Here is a 21699-nt window from a genome sequence, read left to right on the forward strand (position 1 = left end):
CCCCCCCCCCCCCCCCCAACCCAACCCCTGCACCGATCTTGAAACTTGGCAGGTTTTGTGGCCTCAGCAAGAGCTACCAGCCCTGCAGTTTTGACTCCCCTGTGTTGTAACACATAGACATGACAGGAGTTCTGCTTTCAAGAATTGAGGTGCAGTTCCCCCCAAGCCCCTGTGCCAATCTTCTTGAAACTTGGCAGGATTCATGCTCTCTGCACAGTCTACCATCCCTGAATATTTCATCCAAATTGGACAAAAAACAACAAAGTTTTATAGATACTTTTTCCCCATTATACCCTATGGCTGGATCTCCGAGGTGCTTCGAAAACTCCGAACCACTTTGGGAAGCCTAACGAGGCCAGCGCTTTGACCTGGACATGCTGCTTCAGACACTGAAGCTTCTCCAAATTCAAAGCTCTGTCCAAAGCCTTGCACAGCCCTAGTTTTCAGCTTGATCAATAGCTGTGATAAATGGTTCCAGAGGAGTTGTTCACAAAGCATCTTGTGAAAGAAGTATTATACTTGCATAGAGTGGATCTGCAGTCAGCAACCTTATCACATTGTGGGCTGGAATGACATGGCTCAGGTCAGAGGTGGGCAGGTGGGTGATAGAAGCCAGTTACTACAGCTGCAACGTCTCCCCATGGAGAGCAACTGCTGCCAAACACAGCTGAAGGGCAGATCAAATGGCTTTGCAGCTAGGTCTGGCCCACAGAGCTAGCTGCTTATTCCTAGAGTAGATTTTTTTTATCAGTTTTGCAAATTTTGATGCTTGCAGTCAAGTGGTTGTAAGACTATGTGCCTAAATAATGCCTGACTCTTCTGTCTGTACTTAAATTTGAGGCACAAAGATCCTTCATAGTTCTGGGTGACTTCAGTTTGTAAGGGCCTGAGAGCTGTGAAATCAGGTGATTTTGGGTTACTATGCTTAATGAAATCAAGTATTTAAACTTTAGGCTGCAAAAACTGTGGACTAAAGTTATACAACTTAGTCCAAATGAGCACACTAATTTTAGCTGAAGCTGTTTAAATTCTAGTTTGCCACTAAAATTTGGCTAAATCCTTTTACATAATAACAGTAAAGAACATGTTGTCTCCATTTGACAGGGGAAGATTAGGAGCAAAGCAAAATGAGAAGCGTCCTTCACTGCAACGATTCATTAGCACGTATTCCTGGACAGAATATGAGGAAGAATGCTCTGAAACAAAGTAGGTTTAGATCATTTAATTTCCAAGGCTTTTACACATTCCTTTTGAGTGTTCATTTTCCTTGATATACATATTTTATGGGAAAACTATTTGGTGCTATAAACCAAAATAAATATTTGGTGTGCTCATAAGTACTTACTGGAGAAGCTTACCTTTTTTTTTTTTCAATGCTTATCGACAGAAACAAAAAGTTGGAACCACCAGTTGAAGAAACAAGAGGAGACCAACAGAGGAAGATGAGTGTTGCTGAAAAAGGGAAAAATCCATCAAAATGGATTCTAAACTCGACGTGAGTATGCGTTTGCATCCCTCACTTATAAACAGGAATCCATGTAAGGGGAAGTGTTCAGGTGAAGTTAGGAGGAAGTAGAAGCATATTCTTGACCTAATTGTTGGTGCTAGCTTTTTAAATATGGCTGAATTAAGACATCTGGTTAAAATCTCTGTGGCTTCAGACAAGATTTAGTTCAATTATTGATCTAACATAATTCAAGTATGCAGTAGAGCAGGGCTAGACTTTCAGTATTTGCTCTTCCCTGATGAGGGCTATAAGCACTAGTTGACAGACTTGGTTGCATACAAGCACTGGAGCTTGGTCACTTTCACTATACTGTGCAAGAGTTTCAGGCAGAGGGACTGACCTACCCCAGCTGCAGAATACACTGCAGAATATACCACTCTTTTTCACTCAAGGCTAATAGACATTTGAACCCCAGAGAGGTGTAATATTTGAACATGGGTATCTTTAGCATTCTGAACTGCTGGTTTTAGGTGACTCCCTGCTCTGTGCTTTTGTTAATACCACCTGAATTTGTTGATCAGGGAATGAAGGTGCTTGCTTTAAGAGTGTGGATTCTGATATGGTGATCAGAGTCTTAATTGTTTTTTGGAACCTGCCCTTAATACTGGCCAGGAAGACTGGGCTTTAAATTTAGGTATTTAACGGAAAGCTAACAGCCTTGTCTTTAGGTTTCAGATTGTAAAATGATAGCTTAAGTAAAAAAACCTGTGTTATGTGCTTCTCCATAGCTGCAACATGATGTCTTCATGGGTTTCTCATCTCAAGACTTCCTTTTGTGATGCTAACAAGACTCTATGGATTTCGGTTACCATTCTGGTCCTCCTTGCTGCATTCACAAGTTTTCTCACTGGCCTGTCTCTTCAAAGACCAGCAGATGCAGCTCCTGTGGGAACTGGGAATTCCTGGACTTCACTACAAAAGCTGTTGTGGCCATATACTGGACTTCGACACAATGGACCACCACCTACATAACACTGGATTAGAACCTTTTTGGTTTGCATAGTAATCTTTTTTTTCTGTGTGGCATTTTGTTGTGAACTAACATAATACCTCTGTTTTAGTTGAGTAAATCTATAGATGTGAGGAGCTGAGAGGTGTATTTAAAGCTAGTTTGATGCTTTTAGACTGCTTTTGAAGTGATTTTTTTCACCAGAGAAGCACAACTTAAACTATCAAAAAGAGACTTTCACCTTCCATATTTCATTCAGCTTTAGAATGTTAAAAACAGGTATTTGAAACAATAAACAGGATTAAATTTCCCAACTGCTAGAGAGGAAGGAAAATGATAGTCTTTAAATGCAGAAAGCTACTTTCAGTCATTTTAAGGCTGTTGGGACTATCTGAATGTGAAATGATGGATTTCAAAGCTGACTTTATTGACCAATTTTTTTAATGCTCAATAAATTTTTTTTTTTTAAATCTTGGTTTTAAGAGTATGTTAAAACTCTAGTTCCAAGAAGTAGCTGGTACACAGCATCAGTAAATAGGCAGCTTGCTTTTTTTACTCTCTCAATTGCTGGTTCACTGGCAAAATCTTTAATCATGTGATAGAGTGTAGAATGAAATTCAGTTTCTTCTGCCAGCTCCTCTGAGAAGGCTTCACTAGCTTCATTGATCTTGAGTCTTTGTGCTCGTTGACCGTTGAACATATAAAGGGACCAATCCTCATCTTTTACAAGATTTTGGTTAAGATGTTCACTAACCTAGAACAGAAATAGAAGTGTTGAAACACCAGTTCTACAATTGAAAATACTAACTAGAAGTCCCCTTGTTTTCAATCTGTAGACAACATAGCACCTAGACGAGTATGTTTCTATCCTTGAATTCTGATACCTACATTTGATTTCCTGCTCCACTGGACACTGCCTGTAAGACTTGATCATTCTCTCACTTACCTGTAAGCATCATATTGCTTTAGTAGGAAATCTTTCCCAAGTTTACAAGCTGCAGGCTCACCATAACAGACAAGCACCCAAGTAAAGGGTCTGCAGAAGATAGCTGAGCAGGGAACTCTAACTTCCATGGACTGTATACAGCATCTTACTTGGGGCTAAATGTTTCACAAAGCAGCAAGACCACTAGGGCATGTCCAGAAGAGCTCAGACATGCAGTCTGTGGTGTCACACACTGCAGATGCAGGCATTCTCTGTGCTGCTAATCTGCAGCACACAGTGGATTTTTTTCACACTGGGTGGTGCATGGGGTGGTAGGGTGTGCCACCAGAAACTGGGGCCTGGCTGGCTGAAGCCATGCTCTGGCTGCTGGCCAGGTTCTGTGCTGTTAAATTGCTATGGCTGCAGCCACTGGAGAGACCCTTGGGACCCCAGGTAAGCCTGCAGGGGCCAGCCCAAGTGGTGGCCCCAGCTCCCCTACCTGACCCAGGACACCATGTCGAGTGTCAGAGCATGTTTCCACAACTGTTTCCTTGGGTCAAGCAAAAGCAGCAGCACATTGTGCCACTGCTGTTTGTCCCTGAGGAAATTTGTTTCCACTCATGGGGACACCCCCACCCTGGTATTGCAGCACATAAGTATTAGGGCTGTGTAAAATTTCACTGTTAGTTTTTGTTTCAGCGCTGTTTTGATTGGTTTAGAGCACAAAACAGCAAAATCGAAATGAAACGGAGAGCTTGGAAACAGCCTTGAAACAAAACAAGGCAAGTCGAACCGTTTTGAAATTGTCAAAACATTTCAAGTTTTAAAGCTCACGCTGGGCTTACCTGCAGGAAAACAAACTAAAGTAAGGAGAATGAGGGGGGAAGGAGTGCTTTCATTATTGACTATGTAGCTATCCAGTAGGCCTGTGTGAGTTGGCAGCAATCTGATCCAGCTTTGGATCTGGCCGCTTCGGATGGCAGCAATCCGATCCGGAGCTCCGGACTGGGTTTCTGCCTTGATCTGGCCGAGGCGGCTCTGAAGCTTCGGAGCCGCCTTGGCATTCCAGCCATAGGGTATAATGGGGAATCAATGAAAGAGCTATAACTTTGTTTTTTGTATGATTTGGATGAAACCTCCAGGGATAGTAGCCTCTGCTGAGAACATGAAGCCTGCCAAGTTTCAAGAAGATCAGTGCAGGGGTTTGGGGGGAAACTGGTACCCCAAATTCTTGTAAGCAAAACTCCAGTCATGTCTGTTGCAATGCTGCAGGGGTGGGGGTAAAAACTGCAGGGGTGGTAGCTTTTACTGAGGCCACAAAGCCTGCTGAGTCTCAAAAAGACTGGTGCAGGGGTTTGGGGGGAACTGCACTCCAAGCTGCTGACAGGCAAAACTTGTCATGTGGGTGGGTGACATTGTGTGCAGAGCCTCCAGCACCCTTTGTGGTGCTGGGGCCTCTGCACATGGCAGTGCCCCCCACTGAGGCCACCTCCTTCCCTACAGCCTCACGCCTGGTACTATGCTTTACGTGACAACAGGTAAAATAACTTAGCTGGCTCAACACCAGTAGCATCAGCAGCAGCATCAAAGGTACCCAAACAGAACTGTCACAGAGCCTGTCGTTTTATAAAGGAATTGAGAGCAAGAAGTAAAGGGGTTAGGTTGTGTTGGACATAATGATATTATTCATGGTGTGTGATGGCTTGTCTTGTGTTTTTTTGTCTATATGTGTATTATGGGAAAAAAAGGAGTACTTAAAAAAAAAAAAAAAAAAAGGTATCTTTGGAAGCTTTAGGGTTGAAAACCCCTTTGTCAGGCTGAGGAAGTACCTGCAGTTAGTCCTGGATGGAAGGAATAGTAAAGAAGCCAGAGGCTGGCCTGGCCCGCAATGCAGGCAAGAAAGCTAATCAGTGAAAATGGACATGGAGGTGTCAGGGGGTGAGGGATAGGCTGCAGTAGAAGATAGCGGGGAAAAGGGGATGTAGCAACTCAGGTAAAAGTGCAGAGGTGCCTGGGGTGTCAGATGTCTGGCTGGTCACAGTGTGCCAGAACTCCACTGTGTATATTGAGTCCATGAGTTTCTGTACCTACTACCTAGGAGGCTGATGAAGTGACATTCATAGGCCCAGCTCTGAAAAGTGGTTTGTACATTCAAACAAGCACCTAATCTCATCACTAGAACCGAAGCCAACTTCCTACAGCTCAAAACACAAAACTTGCCAACTATCTCAAGTACCCCCACCAACTGCACACCAGAATCTATCAAAGACAACAAAACCGATCTACTGGTGGGGTCACATTCCTCACCAAATAAACACTCGTTCCCTCTCAGGATCAGGTCTGAGAGACTGGAGGCAAAGTTACAATGCAAACCACTTTTCAGAGCTGGGCCTATGAACGTCACTTCATCAGCCTCCTAGGTAGTAGGTACAGAAACTCATGGACTCAATATACACAGTTGATTCTGGCACACTGACCAGCCAGACATCTGACACCCCAGGCACCCCTGCACTTTTACCTGAGTTGCTACATCCCCTTTTCCCACCCTGTCCCTCCCTCTGTGAAGCCTCCATTTCCATTTTCACTGACTGGCTTTCTTGCCTGCATTGCGGGCCAGGCCAGCCTCTGGCTTCTTTACTATTCCTTCCATCCAGGACCAACTGCCAGTACTTCCTCAGCCTGACAAAGGGGGTTTCAACCCTAAAGCTGGCATCCTGGGCAGCTAAGCTGAGCTCACCAGCAGCCTCACAACTGCACTGCAACCAGTGAGTGTCAGGCCAAAGACATGACTGGTCTGGGTGTTCCCCAGCCAGACTTTGTGTGTATGTGTGTGCATTAGCTGGCGGTTATGGTACCTCCTACCTGCCTTTTGCCAGGGGATCATTGGTTCTGGCATTTATGGGGCTGCTGTGCTGCCAGCAGTCCCACCAGGCCTCCCCACCCTGACAGGGTGCAGTTATGTACAGGACCTAGGGCCTCTTCCTTCCCCATAGCCCCAATCCCATACCTCCAAGTTCATCCTGGCAGGGGAATGAGCTCAGCAGGGACATGTTCTTCCCCTCCTGGATGCTGATGCAGTTAGTGCCCCCTCCAGCTGAGTGGGGCATTACTCAGCTTTTCAAAACCTCAAAAAAGGAAATTGGTGCAGATGGAATGAGGAGGGTGGCACTCAGTCCATCTGCAGGTGGGAGGTTCACCTTTAGGAACACCAGCTGTTCCACCAAAGTAGGATCCAAGCAGGTGTGGTGAGGTGTGATAACATCCCAAGCAATGCTGAACACCTCCTTGCTTGGAATGCTGGTTGGTGGACAGGACAAGTGTTGCTGGGTAACTGTGGCCAGATCCTGCCACATCTGGCTGTGGCTTGTCCAGTAGGCCAAGGGGTTGCAGTCCAGTGGCTCCACATCCTCAGCCAGATCGGTAGCAAGCAAAGCCTCGGCACTACCTGCCTGAAGCTGGGGGCTGGTGCATTTGGGCCCTGGCATTGAAGCCATGCCCATGGCCCATGTTGGCAGTTGCTCGCGTGGAGGAGACTGGCTAGCGATGGTGCTGGGAGTGCTGGCATAGGGAAGTGGATCCCCCTCATCCACATCCCCTTGCCTCTGCACTTCAGCCTCCCTGACTTTGTTCACCAGCATCTGCGTCCAGTGATCAAAGGTTTTGGGGCTGTCAGTGCACATGCTCCCTTTCACCCTTGGGTTGCACATGCCTACCATCAGGTGGACCGTACTGAACCACAAGGGATCCAGCCATCTCCTGATGCCCTCCTTCAGCTGCCTCACCATTGCCTGCACGTCTGGTGACAGTGGCCTGCTCCAGTCAGGAACACTGATCCCCTGGAACTTCTCCATTTGGTTCTCCAGTTCCCTCACTAGGAAGATCACCTGGCTGAGGAGGGCACCACCAGCACTAAGGGTCTCGGTGTCAAGGAAGGGCTTGAGGACCACCATCTAGGAAATGGTACCCTACTCAGCTCTGTTCAGAGGGACGCTGATCCCAATCTCCCCAAGCAAGGCCATCTCATGGATGGCCTTCTGTTGCTCCACCAGCCTCTTGGGCATCAGGTATGTGGAGTTCCACTGAGTTGCCACATCCTGTATGATTCTGTGCTGCAGGATACTTGGCTCTGTGTTTCCCCCACAGCAACTTGTTCCCCTTGATGCTGTGGTGGAAGTAGCCTGCCATCATCCTGCATTTTGAAATCAGCTGGCTTGTTGCAGTACTGGTAGTGACGCTGTCACTGCCAGCTCTGTCCCCCTCCAAGGCATCCCTCGCTATTCGGTGCAGCCTGTGCGCCACACCTCATGGACAGCCTTCACCATATTGGTCCTGTTGTCAGTAAGCATGAACCCACGGGTGAGCTTGGCCTAGCCAATGAGCCACCTCTGCCCCATGCGGTTCATGGCCCCCATGATCTCCCTTGCCATGTGAGAATCATCCAGCACCTCAGCTTGCAACAGAGCTCACCGATGGCCTGACTGAGTGCACCAGTGTCCTGTGAAGGAGAGGTAGGTGTGATTGCCACCCCAGCTGCTCCTGATGTTGGAGGTGAAGTGCAAGGCTACCTGCAGCCCTGCCTTGCGCAGCTCCTCCCTCAAGTACTCCCTGATGCCTGATACAGGGAGGGCACCACTGCCCTGCTAACAGTGGTGGGTGTGGGCACTTTGTAAAGTGGGGCCAGAAGTGCTATGAACTGCCTGAACCCTGGCTGCTCAACTAGGGAGAAGGGCTGGCTATCCAGAGGAAGCATCTCCCCAGTGCTCAGGATAATGATGTGTGCCTTGGGAACATGCCCCCCTTTTTGTCCACCTTTCCTCCACTGGTCCAGGCTGGCCTGCCTCTGCTTTGGGGATAAGGGGGCTTTGAAGCGAGCGGGGGACTTCCCTTTCAGCACACGCGCATTGGTGCCAGGCTGAGCAGCAGGAAGAAGGCAAGGGGGTGCTGCCGCCTCAGATGCAGCAGCATGGCTGTGGTGAAGCATCTCACATCCTTGCCACGGCTCACGTGCTTTTGGCAGTGCTGGCAGATGGCAAACCTGGGATCATCTGCCACCTCAAAATGATCCCACACTATGCTATTCCCCCACTTCTGGGTTGAGGGTGAGTATCTTGCCTTTTCCCCCTTCTCAGCAGGCTGAGGCTGAACAGCAGGAGGAGCTGCCTCAGCTGAGCCACTTTCTTCCACAACCTCAGCCTTCTCCAAGGTGCTGCTTTCCGGAGGAGACCTGGGTCTAGGGGAAACTTGAAGGGTGTGGAGTACAAACTCTGATTCCCCTCAGTCCCTAGAAGCCAGCGTGCTCAGCGTCCCTGGTTCCAGCTCCAGCTCCTCCTCTGGCAGTGGGAGGCTCACACTGAGAGCTGAAATTGGGGTGGAAGAGGCAGCGATTCCACCTCTGGTGCCCACTTCTGGACTGAGCGGAGGTGGTGCAGGTGCAGGGACGCTAGATGCAGACACAGCTCCCATCTCCTGGCTTCCGCTGGCAGCACTGATGCCATGGCTGCTCGGGAATAGGATGTCTGTTTGGGATGGGGGGGCTTGCAGCTCTAGCTCTCCCCGTACCCCCTCTCCACCCCCGCCTGAAGACCTGGCACCTGCCTTTCCAGCATGCTTCATATTGATCTTTCCTGTGCTGCAAAAGGTCTCTGTGTGTGTGAATCCTTTTGTATATATGTCTGTCTTGTTCTCCTGTGAATATCTCTGTCTTGTTCTGCTCTGAATAAAATTATTTGTGTTTCTTTGTGTGTATCCATATATTAGCTGTGTCTTGTTCTTCTGTAACTACCTGTCGTCTTCCACTGTGATTTTTTTTTCTATATTCTGGGGGTGTGTGCGTGCACGCACGCACGCATGCAAGCAGTCTGTGCCTCCCTGCACAGTGATAGATAACACTGGCTGGGAAAACACAACTTTTCTTTTTGCAAAGTTACCAAAAATAATTCAAGAAATAAATTGAATTGTAATACTACTAATAATTGAATAGAATAGCTAAGCTAAGCTAAATCCTAACTACTCCTTTAAAACAACAAAAAGGAGCAGCCAGGTCTTAGTCACAGCATTCTTCTCTCTCACAGTTGCTGACACGGAACAAGCTGGAAAAGGCAGAGACAGAGGCTTTTATGCTTTTTTTTTTTAGTCCCACCCCACAGACACTGCCATTGTAAAGGTAGCCAGGGAGAAATCCTTCTCACTGGCTGCCTACAGATGTCAGTCTTCCCCTCCCCCATTCTCCATCCCTCCCCCACTCCCCTTCCCTCTTCTAATTGCCTCAAAATGGCTGAAGCGGGTCCGAAGTGGATCCAAAGAGCTTTGGATGCCCCTGACCCACTCTGGATACCGTTGTTGGGACCCCCGCTTCGATCTGAAACTGCTGCTTCAGATGCCAAAGCATCTGAAGCGGCTCTGGATCCAAAGTGGGATCCAAAGACTCGCACAGTCCTACTGGCTAGTGGCCGTCATCCTTTCCTGAGGTCCCTTCTACTCCCAGCACTGGTGGGGTAGGAGGATGGAAAAACTGCATAAACGGCAGCATTGTTTGAACTGCCCTGCTTTCTGACTTGGTGTCAGTTGAGTGAGGGCGCACCTTAATGTGCACACAGTGTCACCCACCCATGTCAAGAGTTTTGCCTGTCAGCAGCTAGAGGTGATGGGCCCCAAAACCCAGACTCCCCCTGCACCTATCTCCTTGAAAGCTGGCAGGCTTCATGGCCTCAGCAGGGGCTAGCAAGCCTGCAGCTTTCATCCTGCTGCACCTTAACGTTTAGTGCCACCTATGTCACGAGTTTTGCTTGTCTGTAGCTTGAGGTGCAGTTTCCCTGAAATCCCTGTACCTATCTCCTTGAAACTTGGCAGGCTTCATGCCCTCAGAAGGAGCTACCATTCCTGTAAGTTTCATCCAAATCAGGCCAGAAATAACAAAGTTATAGCTCATTTGATCTTTCCCATTGTAGCCTATGGGCAAAATATTGAAACAGCGCAACCCTTTCGACAAAACGGAACAGCGGTTTGGAATCTAAATGAAATTTGAAACGAAACACTGTTCCATTGAAACACAGGTTGAAATGGAACGGTGCTGTTTCACACAGCCCTATGCAGTAGTCTTGGCTAACACCATTCTTTGGGGGCAAAATGCTCTAGATCATGGTGGTTATGAGGACAAATGCGCTATCTCGGGTAGGGCTGTGCAAATAGGAAAGTATTCAATTCGGATTCTGCCAATTCGGAGGACAGTGATTTGATTTGGATCACTGTCCTGAATTGATTCGGCTGAATCTTCCAAAGCCAATTTAGATTCAGCCATAGACTATAATGCTGAAATACTTATAACTTTGTAATTTTTTGGTAGGTTTGGATGAAAACAGCAGGGATGGTAGCCCCTTCTAAGGGCATGAGGCCTGCCAAGTTTTAAGGACATAGGTGCAGGGGTTTCTGGGACACTGCACCTCAAGATGCTGACAAGCAAAACTCATGACATTTATGACTGTGTGTGTGTGTGTGTGTGTTAAGGTGCAGCGGGGTGAAAACTGCAGAAATGGTAGCCCCTGTTCTCACCCTCACAACTCCACTGCAACCAGTAAGCCTCAGGCCTCTCATAGATCTTACAGGTCTGGGTTTTCCCCAGCCAGGATTGCAATGGCTGGAGGTTATCAGGTGCCTCCTGTTCCTACCTGCCTTTCATCAGGGAGTGTTGTGGTCCTGGCATTTCCTGGGACTGCTGTACCACTGGCAGTCCCACCCAGGCCTCCCTACCCCTTCAGGGTGCAGTTTTAGGTCATGACCAGGATGATGCCCCAGCCCTTATACCTCCATGTTCTTCCTGGCATGGGAGCTCAGCAGCGAGATGTTCTTCCTCTGCTGGCTGGTGATGCAGTGAGTGCTGCTACAGCTCAGAGAGCGGGGCATTAAATGGTTTTAAAAAAAAGAAAATGGAAATAGGTATGAAAGGACCGAGGAGGGTCCACTCACTCCATCTGCAGGTGGAGCTTGGGAAACCCCAGCAGCAGGAGGTTCACTTTGAGGAACACCAGCTGCTCCACCAAACCAGGATCTGAGGAGGTGCAGTGGCATGTCACAACATACCCAGCAATGCTGAACACCCTCTTGCTCAGAACATTGGTCAGTAGACAGGACAGGTGTTTCCAGGCAACTGTGGCCAGATCCTGCCACATCTGGCTGCAGGCTGCCCAATAGGACAAAGGGTCGCAGTCCAGTGACTCCACGTCCTTGGTGACCTAGGTAGCCACTGAAGCCTCGGTGCTACCTACCCGAGGCTGGGGTCTGGTGTGTCTGGACCCCAACGTTGAAACCATGCCCTTGACCCACACTGGAGGTAGCAGGCATGGAGGAGACTGGCTGGTGCAGGGAGTGCTGGCATGGGGAAGTGGATCCCCCTCTTCCACACCCCCTTGCCTCCACCCCTCTGGCTCCATGACTTCACCAGCACCTCCATCCAGTGAGGGTTTGGTGCTGCTAGTGCACATGCTCCCCTTCACCCTCGGGTCACACATGCCTACCAGCATGTGGACCATATTGGACTGCATCAGATCCAACCATTTTTTGATGCCCTCCTTCAGCTGCTTCATGAGTGCCTGCACCTCTGGTGAAAGCTGCTTGCCCCAGCCAGGAACATGGATCCCCTGGAACTTTTCCATTTGGTTATCAAGCTCCTTGGCTATGGGGATCACCTGGTTAAGGAGGGCATTGCCAGCACTGAGGGTCTTGGTGGCCTCCAGGAATGGTTTGAGGACCACCAAGATCTGGGAGATGGTATCCCACTCAGCTTTGTTAAGGGGGCTACTGATCCCAATCTCTCCAAGCAAGGCCATCTCATGGATGGCCTTCTGTTGCTCCACCAGGCTTTCCAGCATCAGGTATATGGCATTCCACCAAGTCTCCACATCCTGTATGATTTTGTGCTGCAGGTTGCTCAGCTCTGCCTGTTTTCCCCATAGCATCTTGTTCCCCTTGATGCTGCGGTGGAAAACACAGCACTGCCTGGGAAAACAGCTTTATTTTAAAGTGCGGGGGTGGAAATAACAAGAACAAACAAGAGGTTTTTTGGGGTAGAGTAAGTTGAAAGAAATGGTTTGGATCGGGATAAGTAGAGGGATTCTAGGCAAGGGTAATTAGTAAGCTGTATCCAATCATTTCTAAAAAGATAGATTAGCAGGAGACTGACTAGGAAGCCAAGCCAGTCTAGTAGTATGTTTCAGACACTGTTGCTTAGGCAGAAACAGCTCACAAAAGGGACAGAAAGGCTGCAGACAGAGGCTTATATGCTCTTTCTACATCCCTCCCCCAGAGCACTGTGATTGGAAGGGGACTCAGGGAAAGATATCAGCCACTGGCCAGCTACAGATGTCAGTCTCCGCCCCCCCACACTCCCGCTCTCATTTCTCAGTTTCTGTTCCCCTGAAAGACTGCCTTCTGAATCTCCGAATCTTTCCAAACCTTTTCCAAATCAATTCGGAGGCTCCGAATATATTCAGAGGGGTTTTTTTGTCTCCCAATTCGATTTGGATTTGGTGGTTTGGTCTCCGAATTGGGCCAAATCTTCTCCAAATTGAATCTGCAACCAAAGCTTCACACACCTATACTATCTGGCTCTGTTACAGTTCCCATTGTCACATCAGAGAGGTTAAGGCTTTTTAATACGGACCTGCCCTTTTAAGGTAGAGATCTGACAGGGATTGTGTTCTTAACTAGTTTTCTTGTTTAAAAGAGCAATAGGAATTCAGCATATGGTATGTGTGGACAGCAGTGTAATCACTAAATGTGCCATGTTAAGTACCTATGAAATGCTGATTTCCAGAACCCTAGTACTGTCTGATGCAAACTGATGACCTGGATGGTTTAACTGCAATTAACTGAATCCCAGAAGGAATCATGCCAAAAGGGCCTGAGCGCTAAAGTCTTCTTAAGGGAGTCAGGCTGTGGGGACAGAAATGGGGCTTTCCTGATACAAAACAAAACAAAAACAAAAAACAAAAACCCCCCCAACCTGAGCAGCCAGCTGGTAGTCCTTTCATTAGACTTTGAATGAAACTTCACCCTATTGCATCCAGCCATGTCTTAAGACTCCCATAAGTTAAGGTCCGTTGTACAAGCTAGGTTGTAAAAGGCACAGAAGTTTACGGATACAGTTTTGGTAACCATCTATACTTTTTTGTGAAGGGACAAGGATATATGTATATGTAGGAGGAAGCAGAAGCATATTCTTGACCTAATTGTTGATGCTAGCTAAACAAGGCTGGATTAAGACATCTGGTGAAAGTCCCTATATGACTTCAGACAAAATTTAGTTCAATTATTGATCTAACATAGTTCAAGTATGCAGTACAGCAGGACTAGAAATTCAGTATTTGCTCTTCCCTGCTGAGGGCTCTAAGCACTAGTTGACAGACTTAGTTGCATACAAGCACTCACGCTCAGTCATTTTCACCATTCTATGCAAGAGCTTCAGTCAGAGGGACTGACTACCCCAGTTGCAGAATACACTGTAGAATATACTACGTGTGTGTGTGTGCGCGCGCACACACACACACACACACACACACACACACACACACACACACACACACACACACACACACACACACACACCCTTGTCCCTTCACAAAGGTATAGACTGTTACCAAAACTGTAGCGGAAAATTCAGATTTTGGTATGCTACAGCGAGCTGCTAAAGTTAAACTCTAATGCTGTCACAACTCCAGAATTGCAGCCTAATTCTAACTGCTAATGCCTGTTCTATCTGTTCCTTCATTTAGTATGCATTGTTGTTTTAGACATTAGGAAACTTTTAAGATGTTTAAATAAACCTTGAAAACTACTTGATCTTCACCAGACTCCAAATTCCATTTGCTCCAACTGAAAGCAAAAGCAGATGCGGACAGTGCCATCTGTTGATAAGCTCTGATTTCAGCCAATGGAGTCTGTAAAGCAAAAGTACAGATCAGAAATGGTTTGTTCAAAATTGCAACACTCAAATAGTGGCTCCCAACCTTGTTAGATTTACGGCACCCCTTGAAGAATGCCAGACTTTGGCTTTCTTCTTCTCTGAGTACAGAAAAACATTTGAGCAATTCTTCTGTTGCAAAGAATGCAGAAAGACCACAGCAGCTCAGAATGTTTTTGACGTTCTGGATTCCTATTTGAAATCTGAATTTATCTTGTGAATTGTGTAGGTGTTTGCACACCTAATAGTGCTAACATTGCATAGAACCCTTAAAAGGACCTTGCAGCACCCCAGGGCAGTGTGGTACCCTAGTTGAGAATCACTGCTGTAAACACATACATGCTCAAAGTGAATTCTGGGAATTCTGTCTTCTCCTCAGCTGCTCTGAAAGTCAGTGAGTGGGGGCTACTGGATGATGTATCTAGCTCACCGCAAGAAAATGTTATTATAAAGTGTAACAATGCCTTACCTTTTTGTTTACATAGACGTACTTGTGAGAGTACTCTGCTGGGAAGATATTCACACCAGCCTTTTTCAATGCAATTGTTAGACCAACTGGAGTTGTCCACCTTCCTGTCAAGTAGGAAAGCACCTCACCCTTTTCCACAATTATTGAGGATAACATACACTGATTACCCTGTTGTAAAATGCAAGGAAAAAAGCTTTTATTTCTGATGGAAATCATTACATAGCTCAGACCTTTGATGACTTCTTCTGTTCCCTCACTATACAAGGTCACATATATATTAGGGGTGTGCGAAGTGGGCCCTATTCAATTAGGATCCGGCCCGAATCAGGGACAGTGATTTGATTCATTGATTCAGATCACTGTCTCTGATTTCATTTGGCCGAATCCGAATCTGAAGCTTCAATGCTGATTCAGACATAGACACAGCTTTAAATGTCTTTTCTACTTACCTTGAGGTTGCAGTACCAGCGCAACTTGTGAAAGCTGCAATGCTGGGGCGTATGGAGTGTCCCACAGGAGTGGGAGGGGTGGGGGCCCTCCGCATGCTTGGCAGTGATCCTGGAAATAGACTGGACGTAGTTCCAGTCCACTTCCAGGTCCACTGGGGAGCACACAGGGGGCCCCCCCATAAACCCCTGGCTCAGTGATCAGCCATGGGGGGACCCTAGGTGCCCTCTCCCAATCCAGGAGGCACCTGTCACTGAGCTGGGGAGGTGCAGAGAGCCCCCACTATGCACTCCCCAGTAGACCCGGAAATAGACTGGTCCACTTCTGGGTCTGCTGCTGAGCATGTTGGGGACCCCCCCCGATGCTTCTGTGGGACACTCAACATGCCCCAGCATCGCAGCACTCATGAGCCACCTGCTACCTAGAGGTATGTAGAAAAAATATTTTGTGTCTATGTCTGAATCTCTGAATCTTTCCAAATCTCTCCAAATTGATTTGGAGGCTTCTGATTTGATTTGGAAAGAATAAAGGGTCCTCTGATTCAATTCCGATTCAGAGATTTGGCCACCTAATCAGGCCAAATCTCTGCCAAATCGAATCAGGACCAAAGCTTTGTACAGCTCTAATATATATTCACTTCGAATGTTTCTGATGTATGCAAGTGCAAACACATGTCCAGCACTGTCAAACAATGATATACAGGACAAGTAAGGGAAGCAAACATAAGGGCTCCTGTTCTCATATGAGCTTTCAATTCAGTTGTAAATTACTTTTTAGACTTCAAGGACAATTAAAAGGTGGATGTATATACAGATTTTAAAATACCTGTTGCTGATTTATTGCAAGTTGCATTTAAACTATCAGATTTGAGAGCCCATGAGACCTGCCATTTTCAAAATACAGGATTTAGAGCTGCTTATAAGAAGTAAGAATGATTCTTGCTGGCTTGTTCAGGGAAAGTCCTTAAGTTAAGTCACCATCTCTGTTCCACGCTCTTTGAAGATGGAAGTAAATCCTTCTCAAACTAAGGTTAATTAACAAATATATATGAGCACCTGTAGCAGGGCAATAAGGTGCCTGCTACTGGAGGCAGTGTTATGAGCTCAGCTGCCAATCACCAGGACAGCACAGGTGTGGGTTGCTGTGACAACCAGTCTGGTCAGCTGACCGGAAGGGGGCAGGGCCTGGCCTTTATAAACAGCATAGGCCGAGGCCAGAGCCAGCCCCCCTCTGGCTGCCAAGGAGGTAGAAGCTTGAGAAAACCCTGATGGGGATGTATATGGAAACAAGCCAGGTTGGCCAGGAATTTATGTTATAGCCCAGGGGTTTTGTGCTTATGGTTTTGGTTGCCTCACCGGAGGATAGGGTGAGGCTGTAGGGGTTGGAGGAGGCCTCAATAGGGTGTCCTGACCCCGGCCCAGTGTGGGCGATTATCGGGAGGAGCCCCAGTGGGGCGTGAGACCCAGGAAAGGGGTCTGGGGGCCAGGTAAGGCTGAGGCTGCCTGAGCCCCAATTGGGAGGAGCCCAGTAGGCATAGAACCTGAGGAAGGGGTCTGGGGCCAGGTAAGGCCGAGGCCACATGAGCCCCAAGGGCGAGAAGCACGAGCAAGGCCCGAGCGCGGGCGGGGAGTGCGAGAGACATGAGACGGACCCCAGTTCGGGTGAGAGCGTGAGCATAGAGGGACAGGCCCCAGTGGGGCAGTGTCTGTATGTGAGGAGCCCCGGGAGGGGGCAAGTTTAGTTGAGGAGCCCCAGGAGGGGGCGAGTTTAGTTGAGGAGTGCAAGCATCAGAGGCACCATGCCAGGGAGGGAGAAAGGCAGCCTCCTTCAATGAACCAAACATCAAGATGTGGCGGGCGAGTTATTGAGGGTGCATCAGGAAACCTAATCTGGCACAGAAGGTAGGGGTGCTAGGAGAGGTCACGGACTCCCAGGCCCCATCCTGTCACAGCACCCTAAATTCCAAAATCTTTAACCATACAAATCTGTATTTGATTTACTTAAATTGAGACGCTTGTACCTTAATTTGTATTTGAACCTCTGCAAAGGCAGTAACGACAGTAAGAAACAACTCATCTATGTCAGTAGGTCGCAGTTCCCAGGACTGGTAGGGCATGTTGAGGTGAAGGTCCTGAAGCAGGGCAACCGTATAAAAACTATCCATCTCAAAGGAGACTTGTTTCTCTTCCATCTTGTAATTTATGTTGCTGATGCCATCAGTTCTCCACTGTTTGCCTTGTAAAGGAGAAGAAACAGTAGTATTCGAGCTTCTAATTGTGGTCCTAGAAAACAACTTGGAGTTCTGGAGGAATTTTAGGCATGTAATAGAGGCAGGAGATCACTTGATTGACTTAAGTGAGAGTTAAACTGAACTGCATATGGGCAAACTGGCACCACCAATTTCTCCTTCATCTAAACCAATAATATCAAGCAGGCTGTTACCATTTGTAAATTGCTGGGAGTTCATTTTTAATCCTAATCTGAAGCCCTGGTATATAGTTGATTTCCACTTACTAATGGATCTCTGATGTTACAACTGGGGAAACTGAAGCACATTGCCCAGGTCAATGGCATAGCCTAGAATAGAACTCAAATCAACTTTAGCACAGTGCAGTGCTTTAACCTAACCTTCAGTTATGAAAAAAAACAAGGACTTCCTTTTTTTCCTTTCACTGGACGTGTTTACACATGCAATTAATGCACAGCAATAAACCCTGGTGCATATAGGAGTAATTCCCCAAGTAATTCTACTAAACTGTAGTAGACTTTGCATTTCTATTGGTAACTGAGAGGAATGTTTGGCCTCTTAGGCTGTGTCCACACGAGCCTGGACACTTCTTTCCTTGGGGACAAGCAGCAGCAGCACACCTTGTGCCGCTGCTACTTGTTCCCAGGAAATGCCTGTGCCACGCATCCTCTGGCACATGGCAGGTTACACCACACATCTACAGTGTGTGGTGCTGCAGATGGGTCTGCAGCACCACATGCTGTGCAGCTGTGCTCATCTGGACACAGCCTTATATGTAAGATTTGAGAGAAAAGTGGGGTTAAAAGAATTCTATTTATAATATTTACTCATTTCATTTTTATCATTAACCATTTGTCTTGTGCAATTTACTTTTAATCAATAAATTAATGGGGTGGAAGTACTACAGAACTATTAGTGAAATTTTATTAAATTAAAAATACTGTAACTTGATTAATCAGTACATTCTGTGTATGTAGGCATAGCTATCAACAAAAACCCTAGCAAAATATTTTCTCTGTAATTTGCTGATTTGTATGAATCAAATTGGTCCTTGGAAACTGATTTTTCATTTCTCTTCTGTTCAACAAATTTCCTTGAAGTTTACAATAGAACCTTGCCTGCCAGGCATGTTTCAAAACAATGACCTATGGGGTCTGCAGTTCTAGCACTAGACTTTTTGCTGCATCCATGTTCTGTAATTCTGCACATCCTGTCAGGTGGACTACTTAGGATCCAGGATTCCTTCCATCCCTTTCATGCTTTTCATTTTGTTCTGTATCAGACCAAAACTGAATTCCAAAATATTAAACATTTTCACAAGATGGAATACAGTTTGTCACCCAGCTCTAATATTTATAACAAAATGGAAGCTACAGGATGAAAACTCAAATCAGTAAAGCGGAGATTAAGCACATTAGGCCCCCTCTGCACATTACAGGTATTGCACAGTTAACTAATTAATAGCACAATTACCTTGAGACCAGTTACATGTGCAAATTACCTATCACACCATAAAAAGCTCCAACTATCTCGAAAGTTAGATCCCAAAAATGTGTACTCACTTTAAAGCAGGCTGCTTCTGAGCTTTAATTTGCACATGTAGCAGAGTCTTCCCTGTGGCTGGGAGTCTCTTCAGCTGACAGGGCTCCCAGCCACATGGGTGCACCAGGTCCAGCTAGGACCAGAAGTCCCACAAGCGGGGGGACTCAGCCCCAGCAGCTACCAACTCTGGGTCCTGGCAGCACAGGGACACAGAGTCCTTTAGATGAGAACTCTGGGTGCTGGGACCTGCCTGGGTCCTGGTAGCTGGGAGTGTGCAACTTTCCTGGGGGTGTATGAAACTCCCAGGACTGGGAGATTGTGACAGCTGTGATTCCTCACCTGGGGGTGCATGAGTCATCCCCATGGCTGGGAGCCCCACAACTAGGGCCCTTAGTTGTAGAAATTACTTTAAGATCATTTGGTAAATGCTGTTGCAGTTTGACTGAGGGCTGAAATACTACATAACACTTCCTTTCTTTCCAAATAATTTACAAAGTGAGAGCAATTGCTCAAACTGGGTGAAGTGAAAGCCTTGAATTGAGCATATTAAAAATGAAGTACAAATGTAATATTAAGATAGCTTTCAAAAAGTGAAGCATAACAGTCAGTAAAGATTCCAAACTAAACTCAAAATCAGATCTGTTCCTCTCTATAGTGGAACTTTTGCAAATGTTTCTGAACTTTGCAAAACTTCAAAGCCCAATCTGAACTTTTTAGCTTGATCTTAAGAGGTTTTAATTTCAGAATATGTGCATAATAAGTAGCTGGAGACTTAACTATACCTGCAGTATCCCATCTAGCAACAGTAGGCTCCTCAAAATATATCACAGTGTCAAGAAGCTGAACAGTTATTCCAATCTGTGGATAAGTGACATCCTCGCTTTCTTCTGATTCTGGGGGATATGGATATGTTTCCAATCCCATGTCAAGTAACTTTGGGTGTAAGGTGGAAAAAAAAGAAAAAAGAATTAAATGAGAAACTGCAATGATCTATTTTTATCCACATGGGTTTGCTGCAAAGTAGCTAAAATAAAACCTAAGCATCTAAAAATGTTGTATGTTACTTTATAAGCCCAAGCATCTAGGAAATGTTGTAAATTTTATGCCACTTCTACTGCATCTGCCATTTAAGGATGTCAAACTGGAGTACTTTTTGTTTAGGGGAGTCATAGGAGGTTAAGCACACACTAGGGTGAAGCTTATCCTGATGTGTGTCAAAACTTTACACTGGTTTCCATAAGTCCCTCACTGGCTTGTGTGTCAAGATTGTAATGTAGAAAGATTGTAATGTAATGTAGAGAAGATTGTTCTCTTACAAATGTAGAAGATTGTAAGAGAACAAATCGCTTAAATGCGTCTGGGGTGTTGGCTGTAGCTGTGTTGGTCTAAGGACATAGGCATACAAGTTTCTTTGGGCCAATGTGATATCTTTTATTAGACCAACTAAAGAGTTGGAAAAATTGTTCTTTGCAGGCTTTTGGATACAAACACCCTTCTTTCGGAATAGGGAGCATCTGCTGTTTTCCTGTGTGGTATGTCATAACTAATGGTATGAATGGCATCCAAGCCTGCCTTACATATATATCTACAAGAGCAAGATTACAACTCAGAGTACAGACTTCAAGATATTATTGAACTTATACTTCATCCTCACACACAACACCTTCTGTTTTAACAACCAACACTTCTTCCAGACCATGGGAAAAGCTATGGGCACCAAAATGGATTTTCATCACCACCAACCTTCTCATGGCCCACCTGGAAGAAAAATTCCACAAGAACTACACCCTCAAATCCATGCTATACCTAAGATATTGATGACACCTTCATCATTTGAACTGAAAACCTGCAGTCTTTGATTGATTTCCATCAGAATTCAATAATCATCACCCCTCTATCAGACTCTTTCTTGAATACTCCAGCATCAGCATCTCCTTTTTAGACACTCTGATCAATATTCCGAATGGTAAAATACAAACTACCATGTACAAGAAACCTATGGACCAACATACATATCTACACAGAACCAGCAATCACCCTAAACACACTGAGAAAGCTGTACAGCCAAACTCTCCAATACTTGAGGTTTGCACTGAGAAGAATACCCGCAATTGTCACCTTGCAAATCTCAAAAGGGCTTTCACCCAACAAGGACACTCCTTCAGAGAGAGAGACCGTACTTTTGAAAGAGCCACCCACATACCACATGAAGAACTGCTGCAGTGCAAAAAGAAAATCCCCATGAATTCCACACCATTATTTATGGTATACTATCCTTCCCTGGAAGCTATAGGGGAAAATCCTCAAACCACTGCAACTCATACTAAAAGAAGACCCAATTCTCAAAGAGATCTTTCCACAACCACCCATTCTAGCCTTTAAACAAGCACCAAACCTCACCAATCTCATCACCAGAAGCAAACTTCCTATGGCCCAAAGCACACCAAATGGATTCAGACCAGGGACCTGCAAAATGGTGTATCCAGCTGGCAGCCAAACTCCATTTCCCAGCAGCCTCTGCCTGCACGGCTGGGGCTGGTTTCCATGGAGACCCCAGCTGCAGCTGCCCTGTGATAGCAGATAGGGGCCTGCCTGCACCCCGGGGAGAGCTGGGGGGGGGGGGGGGGGGGCGGCACTGCTTCCCGGGGGTGGGGCCCC

General features: G+C 46.5%; 2 protein-coding genes across 5 annotated transcripts in view; one reads left to right on the plus strand and one right to left on the minus strand.

The window, feature by feature from the left end:
- The window catches only part of LRMP (lymphoid restricted membrane protein), an 81470-nt gene extending 78587 nt beyond the window's left edge, over nt 1-2883 (plus strand). For both annotated transcript variants that reach the window (XM_019515683.1, XM_019515684.1), the window contains 3 exons: nt 1105-1206; nt 1388-1495; nt 2236-2883. In XM_019515683.1, the coding sequence (XP_019371228.1) occupies nt 1105-1206; nt 1388-1495; nt 2236-2479 (454 nt within the window). In that variant the 3' untranslated portion in view covers nt 2480-2883. The remainder of the gene's footprint in view (nt 1-1104; nt 1207-1387; nt 1496-2235) is intronic.
- A 28-nt stretch (nt 2884-2911) lies between these two features.
- CASC1 (cancer susceptibility candidate 1) overlaps nt 2912-21699 on the minus strand; it is a 91798-nt gene continuing 73010 nt past the window's right edge. For all 3 annotated transcript variants that reach the window (XM_019515687.1, XM_019515686.1, XM_019515685.1), the window contains 5 exons: nt 19824-19974; nt 17272-17486; nt 14805-14972; nt 14199-14312; nt 2912-3210 (listed from right to left, as the gene is read on the minus strand). In XM_019515687.1, the coding sequence (XP_019371232.1) occupies nt 2935-3210; nt 14199-14312; nt 14805-14972; nt 17272-17486; nt 19824-19974 (924 nt within the window). In that variant the 3' untranslated portion in view covers nt 2912-2934. The remainder of the gene's footprint in view (nt 3211-14198; nt 14313-14804; nt 14973-17271; nt 17487-19823; nt 19975-21699) is intronic.

This window comes from Gavialis gangeticus, unplaced genomic scaffold, assembly GCF_001723915.1.
Source record: "Gavialis gangeticus isolate Ggan-Ray unplaced genomic scaffold, GavGan_comp1, whole genome shotgun sequence".
NCBI lineage: Eukaryota > Metazoa > Chordata > Crocodylia > Gavialidae > Gavialis > Gavialis gangeticus.